This window comes from Hylaeus volcanicus, chromosome 6 (assembly GCF_026283585.1).
Source record: "Hylaeus volcanicus isolate JK05 chromosome 6, UHH_iyHylVolc1.0_haploid, whole genome shotgun sequence".
Classification (NCBI taxonomy): domain Eukaryota; kingdom Metazoa; phylum Arthropoda; class Insecta; order Hymenoptera; family Colletidae; genus Hylaeus; species Hylaeus volcanicus.
In genome coordinates, this window is record NC_071981.1 from 14,198,658 (window position 1) to 14,218,718 (window position 20,061).

At 37.1% G+C, this 20,061-nt stretch overlaps 1 protein-coding gene across 4 annotated transcripts in view; it reads right to left on the reverse strand.

Annotated features, from left to right (window-relative positions):
* The window catches only part of LOC128878004 (protein kinase C, brain isozyme), a 68,224-nt gene that overhangs the window by 24,897 nt on the left and 23,266 nt on the right, over nt 1-20,061 (reverse strand). For 2 of the 4 annotated variants that reach the window (XR_008457331.1, XM_054125746.1), the window contains exons 2-4: nt 13,768-13,799; nt 13,584-13,666; nt 7,619-7,730 (exon numbers count right to left, since the gene is read on the reverse strand). Coding sequence is in view for 2 of the 4 variants with exons in the window: in XM_054125746.1 (XP_053981721.1) it covers nt 7,619-7,730; nt 13,584-13,666; nt 13,768-13,799 (227 nt within the window). In the remaining 2 variants the exon portion in view is untranslated. Of the gene's footprint in view, nt 1-7,618; nt 7,731-13,583; nt 13,667-13,767; nt 13,800-20,061 lie in introns of those variants that run through there. The other 2 variants (XM_054125748.1, XM_054125749.1) reach the window with 2 other exon arrangements.

Genomic DNA, 20,061 nt, shown 5'->3' on the forward strand with positions numbered 1-20,061 from the left:
TCCTCCGGCCGGGAATCGCAATTATTTCCGTTTAAGCAGCTCGTCCAACGAATCGTGTCCGGGGGTAAATGTCAGAGACGTTTCTCAAGAATAAAAAGGTGTTCCAGTTGGTCGGGTTGAACGGAAGGAAATAATCTTCTCCCGCGGAGCAAATCCGTTTGCCCCGCGTTGAAGGACCAAGACAGCGTGGCGTCGTTACGCTGGTCGCCTCCGAAGAGCACGGCGTCGTTTTCTCGTACGCCTATGGAGTCGCTCTCGTATCTTGAAATTGAATTCGATACTCGGCCGGTCTCGAGACTCTTTCTTGAGGTTCCTTTTTGTCGACGCACAACGGGAGGAACGAAAAGAAAGCGAGTCGGCGCGATAGAGAGAGGCAGAGGCCGAGGAAAAGGAGACTCTAACGCGCTCCTTGCCTCTCAATTTTCCAGCCTTTTCTCCCAGGTCCGCGGACTCGAGCGTTTAATTAATTTCTACCGCGCTCTTTTTCCAACCCGATGCGCCCTCGCCATCCCCACCGCGCGCGACCTCACTGTCCGCTCCGCCTCTCTCTACGCCAACGCTCGCGGCGTCGCCGTAGGTGTTCCATCTCGGCGTCCTGCGGCCCTAACTTTTCTTCCACGCGACGGAACTATTACCGCGACCGCGTCTCCGTGGTTCTGGCTCGTTCGCGTGGCGCCTGATGAAACAGACGCGGGGGACGAAGACAATCTTTTGACGGACGAGTCGCTCGTCTCTTGCTCCCCCGGGTACTCGTGATTCGCGCTTGACGACTCGCGTTGGAATGCATAGGGAAAATTCCCGGAAAATTGAAACGAAATCGAGGCCTTGAAGTTTGCTTATCATGAGAGTGGTAACATATTAGGCGTAGAAATTAATTCTGTGCCCTGACATTTAAGCGTTCATAAGTTTAGCTTCAGGAGAAATATTTAATCGTCATTTTGTTATTATACAGGATGTTTCACAAGTGTACTTGATAAAATTACAGTAATTGTAGAAGAATAACGATAAGTGCAATTTGATGGCTAATAAAGTTCGTGTAGATGCATTGCAAAGACCATCAGGTCGAGACTTGAGGTTGAAACTATATCTGTTTAAACGAGAATTAAAAATAATTAAATACAGAGGAACAGAATTAATTTCTGCATCGGAAGAATCTTGTCGACTGATTAATAATACTTTCTTTGGAATACAACGATAAACACGCAAAAATCTATATTCGATATAGCTCTCGATTGATAGTTCTTTGTTGAATGAATAAATGTAAACAGAACTGAGTATAATTTTGTTTAAATTATCCGGGGATAACTGTTTGCCAAACAATATAGTCAAAAAAATTATCCAAAAAGTCCATTAAAATAAAAAAGAAGATAAGAATGATCTTGCACTCAAAATGATTATTCTTTTAAAAAATATCACAAAATATAGAATCATTCTTTTTCGATAATACATCAAGTTTCACTGACACAATAACAAAATTTGTTCCTTTTAGATACGAATGTATAATATCAATACATTCTATCAGTACGACTGCAGTAAATAACAAGACGGTATATTTGTAGACTTTTGACCATATTTTTAGACAAAATTCCCTATGCTGTCGTTCGGATCTCGGATGAGCGGATAAAAGTGTCTACGAGAGAAAAAAAATTGCTCGTGCGAAATTTTATAGTCGACTAAGCATATGAATATGCCCTTCAACCAATTTCTACTTGCCACGCGTTAATTGGTAGCCCTCAAAATAGAAAAAAAGTTACATTAGAAAATTACATACCTGCCCGTTATCACCCCTATAATAATAATAGGTGATTCAAAAATCTCAATAAGAATGACTTCTTTATTTTACAGAGCTAACAATCGACCTATGATAAATCCAAATCGATTTAAGGATACTTTTCATATGCTTATGTGCCTATACCAGTGTTTCTCAAACGTCAAACCTCCTCAACCCCCCCCCCCCTCTCTCTCTCTCTCTTTCTCTATCTATCTATCTATCTATCTTTGAGGAACGAAATATTTTGGAGGACCGTTTACAGTGGAATTATACACATTAATTAATTTCATGATATATTACACTTTTAAATATGATAGGTTCGATGCTTCCAACTACATTCTTTACTGTAAATATTTACATGAACAAACTCTATACATGTATTATTATCATTATAAATAGATACATGTGTAAAGTTTATTCGTGTACATAGTTGTAGTGAAAAATTTATTTGGAACTATTAAACCTATCATTTAATCTAGCCAAATTTCTGTAATAAATATAGAGTATACCAATACTTATGGAACTGACTCTATATATATGTTTATATTTATCAGTTGCGAGTTTACTCTGGCTATACCCACTATAATACACTAATTAACTACTTATTATCCTAGCAACTCGTCATGGACATCTCAGAGGTTTGGGGGCCACCGTTTGAGAAACATTGGTCTGCACCATTTATAAAGTGTCGCGCGGGACTTAACGGGTAGATCTTGAAACACTTGTAAAGCGTCGGTTTACTTACTTACGCGAATGAGAACGCGTCGGAATGATCGCACGCGTGCGCTGCAGAACCGGTTGCGGTGACACTTGACCAGAGATGGACAAAATTCTTATCTAGACGAAAGTTTCAAGTAACAACTAAGGTGTAATCATAATTAGGTGAATTTTTAGTGTAAGACTGTGGATTTTATGCATTTATGATACAAAGTGATATAGTAAATACATGCTAAACGTAACTAAAAGGTATGTGCGCTTATGCAAAATGAAATAACAATATTATTATACAAACTGTAGAATATATTCAACATACGTTATGTATATTTTTTGTATGTTTTTCATACAACTGCACGTCATAAATGCATAAAATCTTTAATCTAGTAATAATTCAAAGTTTGAGACTGACAAACAGTTATCGTTATTTTGTACTCGCGAGTTTTTTTTATTCTTACTTTTTCACGACTACAAATTTACTTCTACGGTCGAACGAACATCACGATTAAATTGATCGATAATACAATGGTTTCATTCTCTACGTAGAATTCGGTGACAATTTTGCCCATCTCCGTACTCGACATAAAGTAAACAAAAATTGTAAGTGCCGTGCAGGACATATTCGACGATAAACACGTAGAAGCGGTGGGAACACAGATTATTAACACGGGCAAATCGTACAAAGAAAGCAGAAGAGCTATTTACAATTCGGAAGGGTCGACAGACGAACGCTTCCTGCTTTTGAAGCCTTTCCTTGCTATCCTCTAATCTAGTCGATATCTCCGTGCTTTTATCAGCTAAATCCTGTGTCTATCAAAAATATATTCCTTCGAAGTTCGTTATGTACAGAGCCTTTAACGCTTTGCGCAGTAAATTTCACGCGATAAACATGATAAAATGGTATATAGGATGTAAAAATATCAAGGCCAGGCGAAAATTAACGACCGTACTATTTCGGTAAAAAATTCAGAACTTACAGGAGCATACTATATAAAACTGGCTGAAACATGACGTAAGTGTACACGATGTAACAAAATTAATGATCACGACTTTCAGGGATAGATGTACACATTCGAATCGGTAGATATTAATTTCTTGACACCGTTTGCATCGTGTACTGCTCAAAGGGTTAACAGGGGCCCCATGTGTTCGACTGAATATTTTTTTTAAACGCTCTGCTACGTTCATTCTTGTCGTGAAATTTTGATGACCGTTGAGACGGCATCGCGAAAAATAAACGGAAAGAGAATCAAGCTTCGTCATCCAGAGGCCAAGCTAGGTACTCGTGTATGTATGTACACAGTTGCGCGACACACCAACGAAAAATATGTTTTGTGCACACACGGTATATAGAAGGTGAAATAGAAACAGAGGTCAGTTGTACGAGTAGGACAACGTCTCACGCGCACAGAAGCAAACTCCAGAGAAGAGACAAAGAATGGAGAAAGTGATGATAAGAAATAAACGAGACGCGTCCAAGCGATGGACATTCGACGACAAATATTCCACTGTCCTTCAGAATACATGAAAATTTATTGTCGAATACTGAATATAGTGTACACGTATTTTTTAAACGTTCCTTAATGGACATCCTGGTGAGCATATTTTTCTCTCGAGGAGAAGAGAAAAGTTAATTACAAAAAAATATGGTTTAGTCTCGGTACTGTTACAATTAATGCTTGCCAGTTGAAGAAGCAAAGTCAAAAAAAGAAAAACGGAGAAGCTCTGTGACTGAAAGAGTTCTTAAATTAATTTCTCATCTTTTTACCGCTGGGAAATAAAAATCATGCGATAGAAATTGGAAACGGTTGGCAACGACGGATTTCCATCGCTAGACTCGTCAACGCTGTTTCAAGGGAGGAGAAAAGGGAGGAGGGCTCAAGAGAGATCAAGTTTATTCCGTTTTCTCAGAAATGAGTTAGGCAACGTTTCTTTTTTTTTAACATTGCGTGAAAACTTATTTCAATGTTTCTTAACCTGTTTAACTTTGAAATTGGTTAAAAGATGATTCTTAACCTCTATAAACCCCAGCTGTGCATTCGAAGCCACAGAGGACTTTAAATTTATTTTCCAATATAGTTACTTTCTTAGAATGCAAAATACCACATATCCACAAAGCGAATTCTTTTTAAGAGTTTTTCATTACAATAGCGGTATCTGACTTATCTTTAAAGTGACTAGATTATTAATAACGTATTTACTGCAATTTTTGGTGAAAATTTACCAAAGTGGAGTGAAATTACATCCAAAAATGTTAAATAAATATATAAAGCTAGTCTTAACATTAAAATAAGTTCGATTAATAACAATTTTTACTCGAGATTAGTTCTAGTAATTTCAAAACTTATATAGAACAAATATTAACAGATTTCACAGAGTACGGCGGTTAAGAATCATTGACACTGACCTATTCAGTCGAGAAACCCATGATACGCAATTGTAAACAAAACGTTCGTCCAATTCCGACTTGAACTTGCTCCTCCCCCTGGTTCTCTGTCCCAGTCATCGTCCCTTTCTCATTTTCTTCCTTCACCTTCGGAAGAAGTATGTAGTAAACAGATGCACGTTCCTGTGTGAACATAGAAATTGTGCGTGTGTGTGTGGTCTCTGTGTCTATGCATGTCAACAATGCGTAAGTATATCGATATACACACGCAAAATATGTGCACACGCATTGGTAGACACAACCAGAGCGACCTCTGTTCAACAGTGAACGAGGATCAGAGCGAGAAAGCCTCTCACGGACCATGTATACATATGTACTCGATGCAAGCACCATCACAGGAATGTGTTGCAGTAAACGAAAGAACAAGAAGAATCGCATTTCGATCGCTCTCCTCTTGTATTCCCAGCAAAAGCGACATTTTCTGTCGCTGGTGTTACCGGTGAGAGCCGATCCGATAACTTTTATGGCGCCCAGGCGAAACTCGAAAGTACAATGGAGGTTAGACTCTCGACGGGATGGACTTTAACCCTTTGCGCTCGTGGGAGCACTCAGACGCGTTTATCCCTACTGGAACAGTTTCAGAACTGAGAGTTGGCTTACATTTCGACTCACTTCTACACGTGTTTAATATTTCTTTTTTACACATTCTACAAGATTTACATCGTCGTTTTTTCCATTTCGAGAAGAGAAATATTCTTTATTAGATGTGTTACGAACACGAAGACTGTATAAGGAGTTCCAACTGTGTAGTGTAAAAGTGTTATCAAAATCCCAAGCTTTAAGTTATGAATGGTGGTCCATATATATGTATGTATATATGTATGTATATATACATATATACATACATATATATGGACCACCCTGTATATATATAATAATACGTACACATATGACATATATATGTATATCGTAGTCTAGCGCCGCGAATGGTAGAAATATTCATAACATATATATAATACATTATATAATATATGATATATATACAGGGTGGTCCGCCTAAGTAAGGCCATCTAAATATCTCCTCTAATTGTGGGGGTACAAAAAATATTTTGTATGCTATTTGAATGGTTTGAAAAAACCATTCTATTACGAAAGATTTCTTTTTTCTAGGGTAATTTTTTTGGAGTTTCGCTCGGTACAATCGAACAGCTTGCCTTAAACACTGATCACTTTTACCATAAACTGACGAACTGTTTGAAAATGATCAGATTTCTGCGGTGTCAGAAGTCATTTGTAGTTTATTTACTCTTACAGATTCCCGAACGACGTCTTCGTCTGTAAAGTCTCGACAGGCAATAATTTTTCGTTACCATTTAATTTTTGAACTCAAAGGTCATTTCGAGGTCATGTAATGTACATATCTGAACGTATCTTTGCATCAGCTACACGATGCGATAAAAAAAAGTTAAACATTTATACGCGAAAAGACATCGATAACCTTGTAAATTCCGAAAAAAATTAACCTAGAAAAAAGAAATCTGGAATATAAATGAATCTGGAATAGAATGGTTTTTTCAAACCATTCAAATAGCATAACAAATATTTTTTGTACCCTCACAATTAGAGGAGATATTTAGGTGGACCACCCTGTATATGATAATACATACACATATGACATATATACAGGGTGTCCCAAAAATATTGTAACACATTGGAAGAGGTGGTTCGGGAGGTGATTTGAAACAACTTTTTCCTTAACGAAAATGTTGTCCGAGGCTCCGTTGAGGAGATATTAACAGAAAACGTCGACCAATCAGAGCGCGCGTATGCCGTTGGAACGGCCGCGGTGGCGAAGGCTACGCGCTGAGCGGCCGCGCTTGTACGCGAACAAGCGACTCGACGTGCATCGAAGGACATTGGGCGCGGCCGCTTAGCTCGTAGCCTTCGCTCCCGCGGGCGCTCTAGTGGTATACGCGCGCTCTGATTGGTCGGGGTTTTTTGTTAATATCTCCTCAACGGAGCCTCGGACAACATTTTCGCTAAGGAAAAAGTTGTTTCAAATCACCTCCCGAACCACCTTTTTCAATGTGTTACAATATTTTGGGGACACCCTGTATATCGTAGTCTAGCGCCGCGAGTGGTAGAAATATTCATAATAACTTAAAGCTCGGGATTTTGATAACATTTTTCTAGTAACTTTCGTATGGAGTTGGATCTCCTTATACAGTCTTCATGGTTACGAATCAAGCTTGTTTCGGGATGAATAATTCATGGCCGAAAACAGTTATAACAAAATTGGACACGCAACGTACGACGGGAATAAATCGAGAAAAAGCGCAACGGGTCCATTGTCATTTTCGATCGTACTTTCGAGATTCACGTGCACCCAGTTGTCGCTCTCGTGAGCGTGAGAAATTTAAACGTTCGCGAGAGAGGCAAGCTTCGCGAAAGAGATATTTACATAGAGTTGGGTGGAGGAAAAATAGTAGAGAAATATTTAAGAAGAAGGAGTACACGTATTAGAAGAACACGAAGAAGATTAGAAGTACAAAACGAAGATAAAGCAACACCACGAACAAACGTTGGGCCAAAGAAAACAAAATTGTACGATTAACAATATGTGCGACAGTGTCTGTGTGTCCTTTTTTTATTTTCTTTCATTTCGTGTGGTCTGTGTGCGTGTGACTGGTTGCGTGTCCTCGTTTTTTTTTTCGTTTTCTTTGCTGGTTTTTTTTTTAATATGATACCTTGGCACTTCATGCCCTGGTGGATGACACCATAGAGAAGACTACCGCAGTGATCACAGAACGTAGGGCTGTTGTAGGTGTTTTGCTTGAAGTGATGTTTCGTCCGGGTGTCCTGCGTTATTACACCATTACACCGTGCACACACACGCAGACTCTCGGAATATGGCGCGAGGAATCGTGATTAGGATATCGTGGATGGAGGGTCCTGATCGCAAGGGACGAGTTTCCCCGATAGACGTGCGAAACGATCGATCAAAGTCGCGAATCGATCCGCTTGTAAACAAGGGCTGAAACTACTCGTCGAATAAAGTATACTCAAGAATTCAACGAGTAAAGTAATTATGTTTATGCGATTAAACGATTCCTATATTTGATTAGGTTGGCGCAAAAATAATTTTTTTTTTTTTTTTTTAAATAAAATGTACGTTAACGAAAACACAAAATATTTATTATGAAATTTGTTGGACCAATCTAATATTCTAATTTCTATAGTTCATATTTCATATTTATACTGCTACTCGTTTCGATGGATACGGGACTTCATCAAATTATTAATTTTATTAATTGACCTGATAATTCTAGGTTGTTTACGTAAATTAATGAAATTATCCCCTCGTGGGTGTTCGTAACTTTTTGGACAAATGGCGCGCGTTAAAGGGTGAAAGTTTGATCCGAGTTAGAGACGGATCGTGCCGGAAACAGACTCGATGACTGAAACCAAACGACCAAGTTTCGCGATTCGACGGGACGTGAAGCCACGAAACGAATCCCTGGTCCCATTAGGCTTTCAGAGGTAGCATCATCCGCTTTCAAAGTCTGCAAGTGCCAACTCGATTACTGTCCACTCCCCCTTCAGCTCGTTAGTTGCAACCGCTGCGTTGTGGGTAATTGAACGTGTCCGTCAACCGACACCCAAACGCGCCAATTTTCGAAACCGGAGAACGGCAAAGCAGGGTGAAAAATAACACTTTAACTATGGAATGCAAAAACTGTTTGCACCCCAACATAAACTCGTTACTTTTGTTCTCCACTCTAACTGGAAATTTGATATAATCTATTTTCGACAATAGCAGTGGAACTTTTTCAGTCTGAACTCTCTAATATGAACTAGATTTACAGTGTGTGTAGAAAGTATTCGCACACTGATCAATTTCCAAAAAAACTATGTAACATTGTAATTTATTAACTTATGTCGGAATTACTTTCAAAGATGTTTATTTTTCGACTCGAACAATCCATCTGACTCGTTCCTTTTCGGCGTCCGTACACGTATCCTCAAACACACACATTCTCACACCTATCACTCTGTACATTAGCCAATCATTCGTGTTTGTCACCTGTCTGAGTTTCTTCGGACTCACCCTGTATACTTATAAGTATATAATACTTCCTTCGTGGGATTTCTTTTTGATTTTATAATTATTGCAACTCTTCTAAGCGTTAAATTAACTAAATTATTAGTTACTCGAAGTGGAATCTTCAATTCCCTCTATTAGAGCCATTTTTAAAAGTACTTTACTGGAAATTTGATGTTTTCTAATTCGTACGTATTCCTAATAAACTAATCTGTTTACGTTACAAACTCTACTCTAAATGATTCGTCATAAGAATCATACAAATACTTATTGCTTATATACTTTTACCCACTTTTCGCATTTTTTTGTTAATTTCCCAAATTATATTAACTAGTAAATGTTGTTTGGATTATATCTATCTTAGAGACTTCCGAGAATATGTAAAATATCATTGATTATAAAAAAAGAAGTTAAGAAACTACAATTTCACAGAAAAGTTTTTTGGGAAATTGATCGATGTACGAATACATTCTACACCCACTGTATTTAAAAAGAAATGGTTAAACAAATTCTTGTTGAAATTGAGATTATTATATTTATTATTTGTATGATTTTGTGTCTTATCCGCCGCAAAATTGACTCGGGCTTCAGCATACAAATAGATGTTTTTCCAATGAAATTTCGCGGAATTAACCGGAATTGGAAGCGCCGTCAATGACCGAACCTAAAACTAGTCGATTCGCGCCGTCATCGTGGAAATCGTAGCGATCAGAATGGCAGGGAACGCGGGGGTTCGTGGATACCGAGACAGAGTCATCTTCGAAGCACAGAAGCGTAAGGAGATCAGCACCAAGGCCAAGGAAGATTAGGCTAGGACATTGATCGTTTTAGTCGGTATTCCCAGAGGTAAATAAAAACGAATTTCCTCCCGCGGTGATGTTGGTAGGAACGTTCGCGACTCGTCGAGTTTTCGATTGCAGACGTCGAGTGGCGCACTCGATCGGAAGAATTCGACCAATAGTTGATCGTCGCGCGAACACCACTCGTCGAGTCGAGAGCGTTGCTCCAGTTTGAACGATTTCGGCCAACGAATCGCCTCGTATTCGTCCGCATATAATTATTCCGTGGTGGAAGCGTGGTTAAACGAAGCGCAGAAAACGCTTAGGCCAATCGTGCGCGGTGCGAGAAAACGTGGAAAAATATATAGCTCTTAGCCCCGGGTGTCCTTTCCTCTGTTCGCTCCAGCCGAGGATTTTACTCGTCGTTTATCTCGTTACGCCCTTATTTCCAGGCTTTAACGACTCGTTAGCTCGTTACCTTCTCTTATTTCGTGTTTCGGGTTTCCTTGGTATTAACCTGTGTACCTGGCTGCACCGAATATCGCTTTTCCATCGTTAACGTAACGATATTTGATCGTGGAAACCGAGCGCGAAAATAAAATAGATTCGCGGCTCTGGTTGATTCGACGCCTCGTTGTTGGTTTGGAAAAGTCGTCTCGAATTTTGTTGAGAATTTTTATTTTATATCGGGAATAGTTGTAGAGTGTCAGTGTTTTTACACATAATAGTAAACATTTTAAACTAGGAAAACAAATTTTTGTTATTCGATTTTAATAAGTTTTATCGGTGTTATCTTTGTCCCTTTCTTCACGACAAGTTGATATTGGATCATCCGAAGACAAAAATTCGAACAGATTATTAAAATATGGTTTTGTTGCTATCGTTCGAACTAGAATCAAACACCTCTGATCGATGAAAAACAAAATGCCGGGCAGTTGAATCTATTCGACACATTTTTTGAACTTTGGTCATTGGAAAATGTCCATTAAATATGTATACTTATAATGTATATATATATACATATATATATAAAATAACTAGGATTAGAATTATAAGTATACATTGATATATATATATATATATATATATATATATGTATATGTACATATGTATACATATAATGTATATCAATGTATACATATAATGTATATCAATGTATACTTATAATTCTAATCCTAGTTATTTTAATGAAAGAAATGATAAAGAATGAACAAAAACAATTTTATTTATTAGTTTAACATGCCTACTATGTATCGAACCACTGACATCCCACAATTATTTGTTGTGTGAAATAAAAATTCTTAAACAAAATCTATTTGACTAGCTCTGATTTAATATTTCTGGTTCTGATGTTTACTCTTAGGTACAAAAAGGTTGCTCGTAGTTTAGCTGGTAATAAACCGACATCTAGTCGGTTGTCTCTATTCTAGACAAGCTGTTAAACAATCTAATATGCAACGAGTGTTGATTTCATCTTCTGTTAACGGCGTCAATGTTCATATTTAGATCACTTGGTGATGTTACAATAGCGTCTTGCACAAATGCAAGTCTTGCGCATGAGCTAGTTACATGGACGTGTGTGTATTAATTTATATAGACGCTCGTATAATATACCGGGTGAACAACGTAACTTGATCGTCTTGATTATTTCCAATACTACTGGGCCGATTCAATTGAATTTCATTTTTAAGCTTTGTTATGTTTCCCAAAATGATTACATGCTTTCATAGCTAATTAAACTTGTAACTTTAATTCTTGTATCTGTAGATTCTCTAAAGATGACTCAAAAATAAAAAGTCGAGACGTTATAATAAATACGTTCTGTTAATATTCTTAAAATTTCTAAGATTCTCGAGATTAAACAAAATCTCCTTCGATGTTTAGGAATTCGAAATATTTCAAAATTATTTTTTAAATAATTCGATTGGCATATTGTTGGAAAGTTTTGAGAATAATCGAGGAGCGATCGGTATGATATACACGATATGACGGTGAACGTGTTAACCTTTTCGGTACGTGACGGCCGAATGCAAATGTTGCGCAATAATTTTGTACATGTGTTTGATAGTTCAGTACTCTGAGTGAGTATAATTTGTTTTCAATCAAACAAACAAGTAGTTTAACATAGATAAGCCATTCAATTAGTTTTATCTTGAACAAATTTTAATATATTTATTTGTTCTCGAGTTTCGATGACAAACGTAGAATTCTTTGCTATTTTATCTTCACCGCTTTTAAATTAGAAATCGCCATAACGTTTTGAAGAAGTGTCCCGATTTTTCTGATAGCGAGTATACTTGTGATTTCACCTTATATCATTTCGAAGAACAGTTTCACAATTATTTCAAGTAATTATTTCAAATAATATCATTTCAACAGTGATGACAGGTACAAAAATAATATCGAACTAAAATAACATATTATTTGAAATAATATTTCAAATAACGTTATTTCGTGAGCCTGGTCGACGATCGACCTGTCTTCGTTTTGTGGTTGTCGACCAAAGTCGACGATCGTACCGAAGAGGTTAATCGTGCCGATTCTAAAACCGTCGATAAATCGAAGATTCATCGAATCGATCCCGGTAACGTAAATAATATACTCGGTGGCGGGTTTGGTCGACGGAGAGTGGCCTCGATATCGATTCAGTCAGCGACCTTCCTTAACCATTTAACGCCTGTTCGCAGCAAGCTACCGATACTCTCCTCGTACGTGAATATACATATACCTACCCAGTGCATATTTCATACGCGTGTTTAGCGCTCGCGTCGCTAATTAACGCGCATTTAGTCGACATCGCTCGCGAAGAAGGATGCTTTCTGCTGTCTCGCTCTAGGGCGACGTAACGCAATAATCACCAAGGAAACCCAACCGCTGGCAGCTGACAGTGTTGGACAAACTCTAATCGAACAAACGATTCACGATTAATGATCGACGACTGGCAATTAACACTTTAACGATCAGTAGCAGTTGGACACTTTAGGTGTAGAATTTAATTCTGTGTCTTTATCGTCAATCATTTATGACTCTAGCTTAAGTAGAAATGTTTAATCGTCATTTTGTTATTATATTAGATGCAGACATTAATCGTATGCCTTTATATTTAATCATTTATAACTATAAATTCCAGTGTTCAAAATGGTAGATCCATGTTGAATCGGGCACTTCAAATTTTCAAATTCCGATGTCAGATCGTTCAAGATCAATCAATTTGCGTAAAATGAAATTAAACAATTTCGTCATTTTGTCTCAGTCAACTGATTTTTAACCGCTTACATCTTTTACGTCAACCTGTACAATGAATTCAATCGTCAATCATCGCGAGTGAATAATTTTAGTGTATTTAGCGTTAGTCTAGCGATCAATCAACGTCATTTACGATTAATTCCAACAATCAAATTCAAGATAAATATTCATAGCCATGTCGATAAAAATACTATACTGGATAGATCTGCCATACAATCTGCAACTACTAAATACATTTTCAATTGCATCGCAGGATCGATTAATTAGTCAAGTAAAAATAGCCAAGTAACCAACTCTGTCAGCCAGTTTTAATTTTTATCACCCAAAACCCACTTCTAATTATTCACATACCGAACTTTACACGAAAGAAGAAGGGATACGCGAGCTAATCGAGTCAAGTTTTTCCTTCCCGCGAATAAAATGGATATTAGAGAACGATGTCCTTGGCTTCGAACGAAAGAGAGAAAGGCGCGATAAAATTGCGCCGAGAAAGAAGAATAATAAACAAAAAGAATCGTGTGTAACGGTATATATATATATGTATATATATATATAGATATGTAAATATTGTACGTCGATACTCACATCCGAGTCGGCTCCTTTGTCAGCTCCAGGGCAAGTGAAGGTCACGTATTCGTGACATCGCTTGTGAACCACGAAGCTACAAACTGAAACACAAGCAAAACGTGGCCAAAGTTCTTTCGAGTGCTCGCTTTCGAGCTAAGTGGTCGTCGATCAGGTGGTCGATCAGGTGGTCGATCTGTCTTACCTTGGCATTGGTATCCTTGTTTTCCGAAGCCCCTGAAACAAACATACACCGATTAATTCTCAGAAGTACTCTGTACACGAATACTACAACTCACAACGAAAAGATGTCACGGAACATATTTTCAAACTTATGTATTTACGACGTGAATTTAAAGAAATTTATTTATCCATCTTATTTATCCATGTTGCAATTCGTGAGTTTGAATGAACGAAAGACGGATGTATTAGACGTAGAAATTAATTCCGTGCCTTTGCGTTCAATCATTTATAATTTATTTATTATCCTTAAATTAACAAACGATCGAATGTATAGGCACAGAATTAATTCCTATACCTAATACTATACAGATCGACAATTTGATAGATAAAGTTTCGACAATGATTGCAATGGAAACTTAAAAATTAGCTTCCCTTTTCAAAGTCAAATTTCTCGATGCCAAAACGCTTAAGTACGGCTAATTAAAAAGTAAATAAATTATAATTACTCAAATTAACGACAGATGGCTACCCTAAGTTAACAAGATTGAACTTTTATAATGAAAACATTCTAGTTAGTCGCAAGTTTTTGTAACTATAATATTTTTACTTTGTAAAAGTATAGAGCACGCTATGTTTCCATCGAGAACTGTAGTCACTTTTCAGACTATTTGCTGACACAAGGGGATTTGTTCCCGCAAAAACTTTCTCACTGAGTATCGCGACAAGGGATCTTGTAGCTCAACAAGTTAAATAAGATCCCTAGACACACTTCGACGTAGGTCCTTGTCGTCCTTCTAGTTTTACTTGTTTGAAACAGTATCAGACGACATCCGCGCCCTCCTTCCTAGATTAAACTGTCTAAGCGATAGTCTAATCGCCTCGTTTCATCTCTGCCACTCAATCTCCTCTCTCAAGCTGTTTCTTGAGGGGTTTTGGTCAATTTATTCAATTATACAGTGCAGAACGAAAGTGTTGGTATAGAATCATTTTAAATAAACATTTAATTTTGTGAACAGTTGAATGATATTTTCTATAGCAATATATAAGTTCACTAAATACTAAATATATTATATATGAAACATGCTAAATGTATCTGTTAGGTTGTCCGAAAAGTTTCTTTCGTGAGTTGCACTCAATTATTTTCTGTGGCAGTGTTTATATAAGTAGACAATCTAATTTCTTAGACATTGATGCTGTAACAGCAATGGAGCGAAATGAATTGCACACAATTTTGTAATGTAAGTTTTATAAAGTAATAGCTTGTTCGAGACTGCAGAATTATCATCCGTCAACTGTATGTTGCTGGACTTGTTTGAAGTGCAGCTTCAAATAACATCTCATCTCTCATCTTACCTTTTGATTCGTTTTATAACATAAAGCATAAAATATTGTGTATGAATTAACACTTTATTTACCGGGAGCCTATTTATAGGCTTTTTAATTGTAGTATTTAGTTATTCGAATTTATTTACTGTGTCGATGGTTGTCTACGAACAATGTTCAGTTTTTGGAAACAGTCTTGGCTTTCAATGTACCCAGTATCAATATGGAGGAATTATTGTCAGTTATTTCTACATATGCTACTGTAGAAAATTCTTTTTTTAATTAAAGTCTGTTTCTAAATAGCCCGGTAGATAAAGTGTTAATTATTAATAAAACGAAAGAAACTTTTCGAACAATCTAATATATTATATTTCTTACTAATATCAATGATATAGATATAGATTCTGTCCTCAATGAAGAAAGTAAAAATAAACAATTTCCAAAGATTCACGATATTTCAATATTAAAGTATGCTTCTTCGAGCTTATGTATACGCTATCACATTTACTTTGATTATTACAACCACAGTAGCAGTATAACAGTACCTTTGCGTATCACTTGCAACGCCCTGTCTGGCTTAGGCGGGGCAATTCTACTGAAACGCTTACGTTCAAAGTAATTGCACGGAACGCGACCCCAGTAAACGTCGATAATTTCCGTTTAAATCTTTACTAATAATTCTCCATTATTTCTAGGTCGTTCAGTCGTAAATTATTAAATGTAGAGGTACAGAATTAACTTCTAGTAATTACCAAGTACACTTGTAATCTGTTAGAAGAACATATGATGAATGATGAACAATGAATAAGCAACATTTTTTTATCTCAGGTTATATATTTATATTCATTATAATGAAGCTTAGGTTGACACAGAATGTTGCTATTCTAACAAAAGAAAATGACGAATGAATATTTCTGCTTAAACTAGAATCATAAATGCACAGAATTAATTTCTACACCTGGTACATATAGCGAACGATGGTGTTATGCAAAATGACGATCAAATGTATTTATTGTTCTAATTCAGAAGTTATTATCGTTTCACAATTTGAACGAAGTAAAGCGATCTGTAATTTTCGTCTGTTGGAAGATTCCCAAACGTTACATTTCCGGGAACACGTCGGTTATTTCCGAGAGTGTTTCGGTATTACATTATTTCATGCACGGAATTATCAACTTTACAGTTGATTTCGCGAAACAAGACAACGCGATTTCGGAAATGCACAATTATTGTGAAACGAGATGAGATGTTATTTGAAGCTGCACTTCAAATAAGCCCAGCAACATACAGTTGACGGATGATAATTCTGCAGTCTCGAACAAGCTATTACTTAATTACCTTTTGATTCGTTTCATTTTCGAGTCGTCCTGATAACCTACGAATGCTAAAATTTACCAGAATAACACACAAATTAAGTAATTGGAAATGAATATATATATGAAATATATAAAATATACATAGAGTGAGTTTTAAAAATATGTGAAATGTATATCACATTTCTTAATAGTATCGATGATATAAACAACGAGTACTATAATAACTTCTGATGGATTTTGTCTCCAATAAAGAAGGAACAAAGTGTAAAGTTTTTCTGTAATTGATGGTGACTGCTGAGTAAGGACTTTTAGCTACTCGACAGAATAGCCGTTTGTATACTTTTCTAACATGTACGTATACAATCTATTTTGGGACGGGTAGTTTAATCGAATAAAAGCAGGTTGGACGTGCAAAAATGAATCGAAAATATGGATAAAAATTATTTCGTTCGAGGCTTCGTTTTCGAAAGAATTGGTTTTATAAATTTATCTGGTGCGCGTAGAATTCGATGTAACTTCACTAACGTGTCTTCCCATTACTCACTGTTTCTACTTTGTTATGGTATTATCCATTCGAACTGGTTTTAGTTAGGAAACAAACATTTCTAAACAATATGTTAGCCACATGGGTGAAGAGATTTCATATTTCATAACAATTCCATAAATTCTATAATGCTGGAAACCTATACATTCGTCAATTACGTTTTGTGTACCTCGTATATATTTTTTCCTTCGTGAATTATATAGTATAGTCACTGTTTAATAAACTTCTAAATAAAAATATACGTTTCTTCGATGGGAATAAATTTCGCTATTGGAGAATTTCTGTTCCGTCCTCGGCGCACTTAAACGGCTTTTATCGTCGTGTTCCATTCGCTTGTCCCGAGCGTGGCGAAGTCAGTATCGTTTCTCGTTTCCTTGAAATTATCGAGACCCGTGGCGCGCGAGAAACGCACATTGTCGTCGCGTTTAGACGTTTATTGGAATACGGTGTTGTCGGTGCCCGGGCGTATCCAACGACATAAACGTCGTGCCAATGTGTCGCGTTTCATGGGGACGGGCGTCAACGTTGTAAAACGTAGAAAGGATCGTGTCTCCGCTGCGCTTGGCACTCAAACGACCACGGGTGAAAAATTGGATAACCCTGTCGTGTAACGTATCGCTCTCACTTAATTTAAGGAGGTCACGTATCTCCAGCTGGCAGGGAAATAACCGATTTTTAGTAGTTTTTTAAGTGGCGATATTGTAATAAATGAAGGGGGAGGGGGCTAAGCCTACCTAGGATGGTCCGAAAAAAGCTGTGAATTTTATTCGATATTTTTGAATTTTTTTGGGACAAACGGAAAATTGTCTGCTAATAGAATGTAGGACATTCGAAAGAACGTTTCTTAGTACGTGTGTCGCAATTTTTGTATTTAAAAATATCTTGAATTCTATAATTAAATAAATATGGTATTATCAAACTTTAAATGAATTTAACTTCTAAACTAAACGTGATAGAGAATTACAGTTCGCAGCATTCTGATAAATTATGTTAAATAAAAAAACACACGGAAATCGTAATCGTGTTTAAATGAAATATGTTACGGTTACGCTGCTTCGGAAATAAATTGTTCAAGAAACAAAAGTTACTCGTGGATCGATAGCGATATTACAATTAATTTAGGGGGGGGGGGGAAGCTTATAAATAAATGACTGACAAAAATACATTTTTCAACGAATAAAATATGTGTATAGAAAGATAATTAGCAAGTTAATTTACAAAGCACGGTCTCGGTTCGAATGAAATTCCAATTGAGTCGGACGCCTGCGCCAAAAGCATCGGTGTCGGTGGATTCTCCACGGTGGCTTGATCAAAAGTGCATTTTCAACGTCAGCCTTTGTTTACGAGCACTAACGAGCGACGCTTCTGTGCCGGACCCTCGATTAAGTCGGCTTCAACGGTCAAATCAATATTTCAAGGTTCCGTCCATCCAGTGCTCTGGGCTTGATCGTTTCGTCTAAATTGCGGCCAGCGATTGACGCTTTTCCGACAGGCTTGCGAACTTTTCAGCCGTCGATGAATTTAGAAGCCATGCTGAAAATATCCTACCCATAACGTCGGTCAACGGTCGATCGGAAGGGAACTTTGAGTCGAGCCGTTGCTTCGATAGCGACGACCGATCGATCTCGAATTAAATACGTGTAAGGACTGCCAGGGATGTTAGACCCTGAATGACTTTATAGGAAGTCGGTTATTTACTGTAGTGATCATTGTAGTTCTGAGTCGCGAAGTACATTTATAGAAAATAGAAGTATGATAAAATCGACGAGAATATGCACAAATGCAAGAATACATAACATGTCAATGATGATATACATATTATATCGTTTAGAACATAGGTTCCCAACCTTTCTTGCCCCACCGACCCCTTTTTCAAACAGTGATTCGACGGCGCCTCTTTTAGGTGAAATATACTATATTACTACATTATACATATATCGAAAAACAAAGACAGGTTTTTATTAAAATTACTTTATTGAAAGATAATAACATGTTGATGTATTGTTTATAATTTGATAAACAAATATATATTGTTAAAAAAATTAATATATTATTATTAGTGAGAAGGCTGAGCTTGGTGTAACGACAATAATTTTTCGATATTTGGTGTCAGATTTGTCATCAGCAATCTTATAATCGCCGCGTTCCACTATTGACAATCTGTTTCTTTTCTTTGTTGCTAAATTATTGACTACACTGAATCCTCCTCTTTCGACTAAATATGATGATGGGAATGCAATGAAAATGAATGCGTCCTCAGCGCCTCCCAAATTTGTCTTCGACCAAAAGCGCCCCCTTAGATCTCTTCAACGCCCACCGGTGGGCGGTACCGATCCCGTTGGGAACCTCCGGTTTAGAAGATGACGCATACTTTCATTTGGGTTTAAATTCGTATTCTGTATCTGTGAAAACATGAATTTGCATACAAATCCGTAGTTTCTGCATAACACATAACGCATTGGATGCATAAATCATAAAATCGTTTTGTACGAATGTCGTGTCTTTCATCAAGCTAAAACAAAATGAATGCGTGACACTGCCAAGAACACGAACCTCGCCAACAATGTATCTCTAAACATTGTATATACATGTATGGCACGCAGCATCTTGTCGTATCTTACAGAGTAGACTTCTTTCTGAGCGAAGGAGTGGACTACTGCTTCAAGAGATGAAAACGTTGCAGTGTTAAGATACTTAGTCACAAAGCGCTTTACTTATCTTATGTTTCAATACTTGAGTGCTCAAATGCTAAAGCCTTCTACAATACTAAAATATTTTATTTCTAAAACGATTCGGAATGCTTCAAACCTAAGATGCTCCAAGGTCAAGATGCTTTAAATGTTAAAAACCTTCGACACTGCATTGCACCAACCTCAAGCACTTCTACATTGAAGCATTTCAAAGGGGAGTTTCTCACAGCCAGAGTACTTCCATTCTGAAATGCTTCAATGTTAAAAGGCTTCAACACTGCAATGCTCCGACATTAAAACACTACAACTCTGAAACGTTTCAAAAGGGAATTTTTCAATGACACAGTAACTTCCATTCCGAAATACTCCAATGCCAAAATGCTTTATTACTAAAATGTCTCGACACTCCGATGCTCCAACACCAAACCATTTCGACCCCGAAA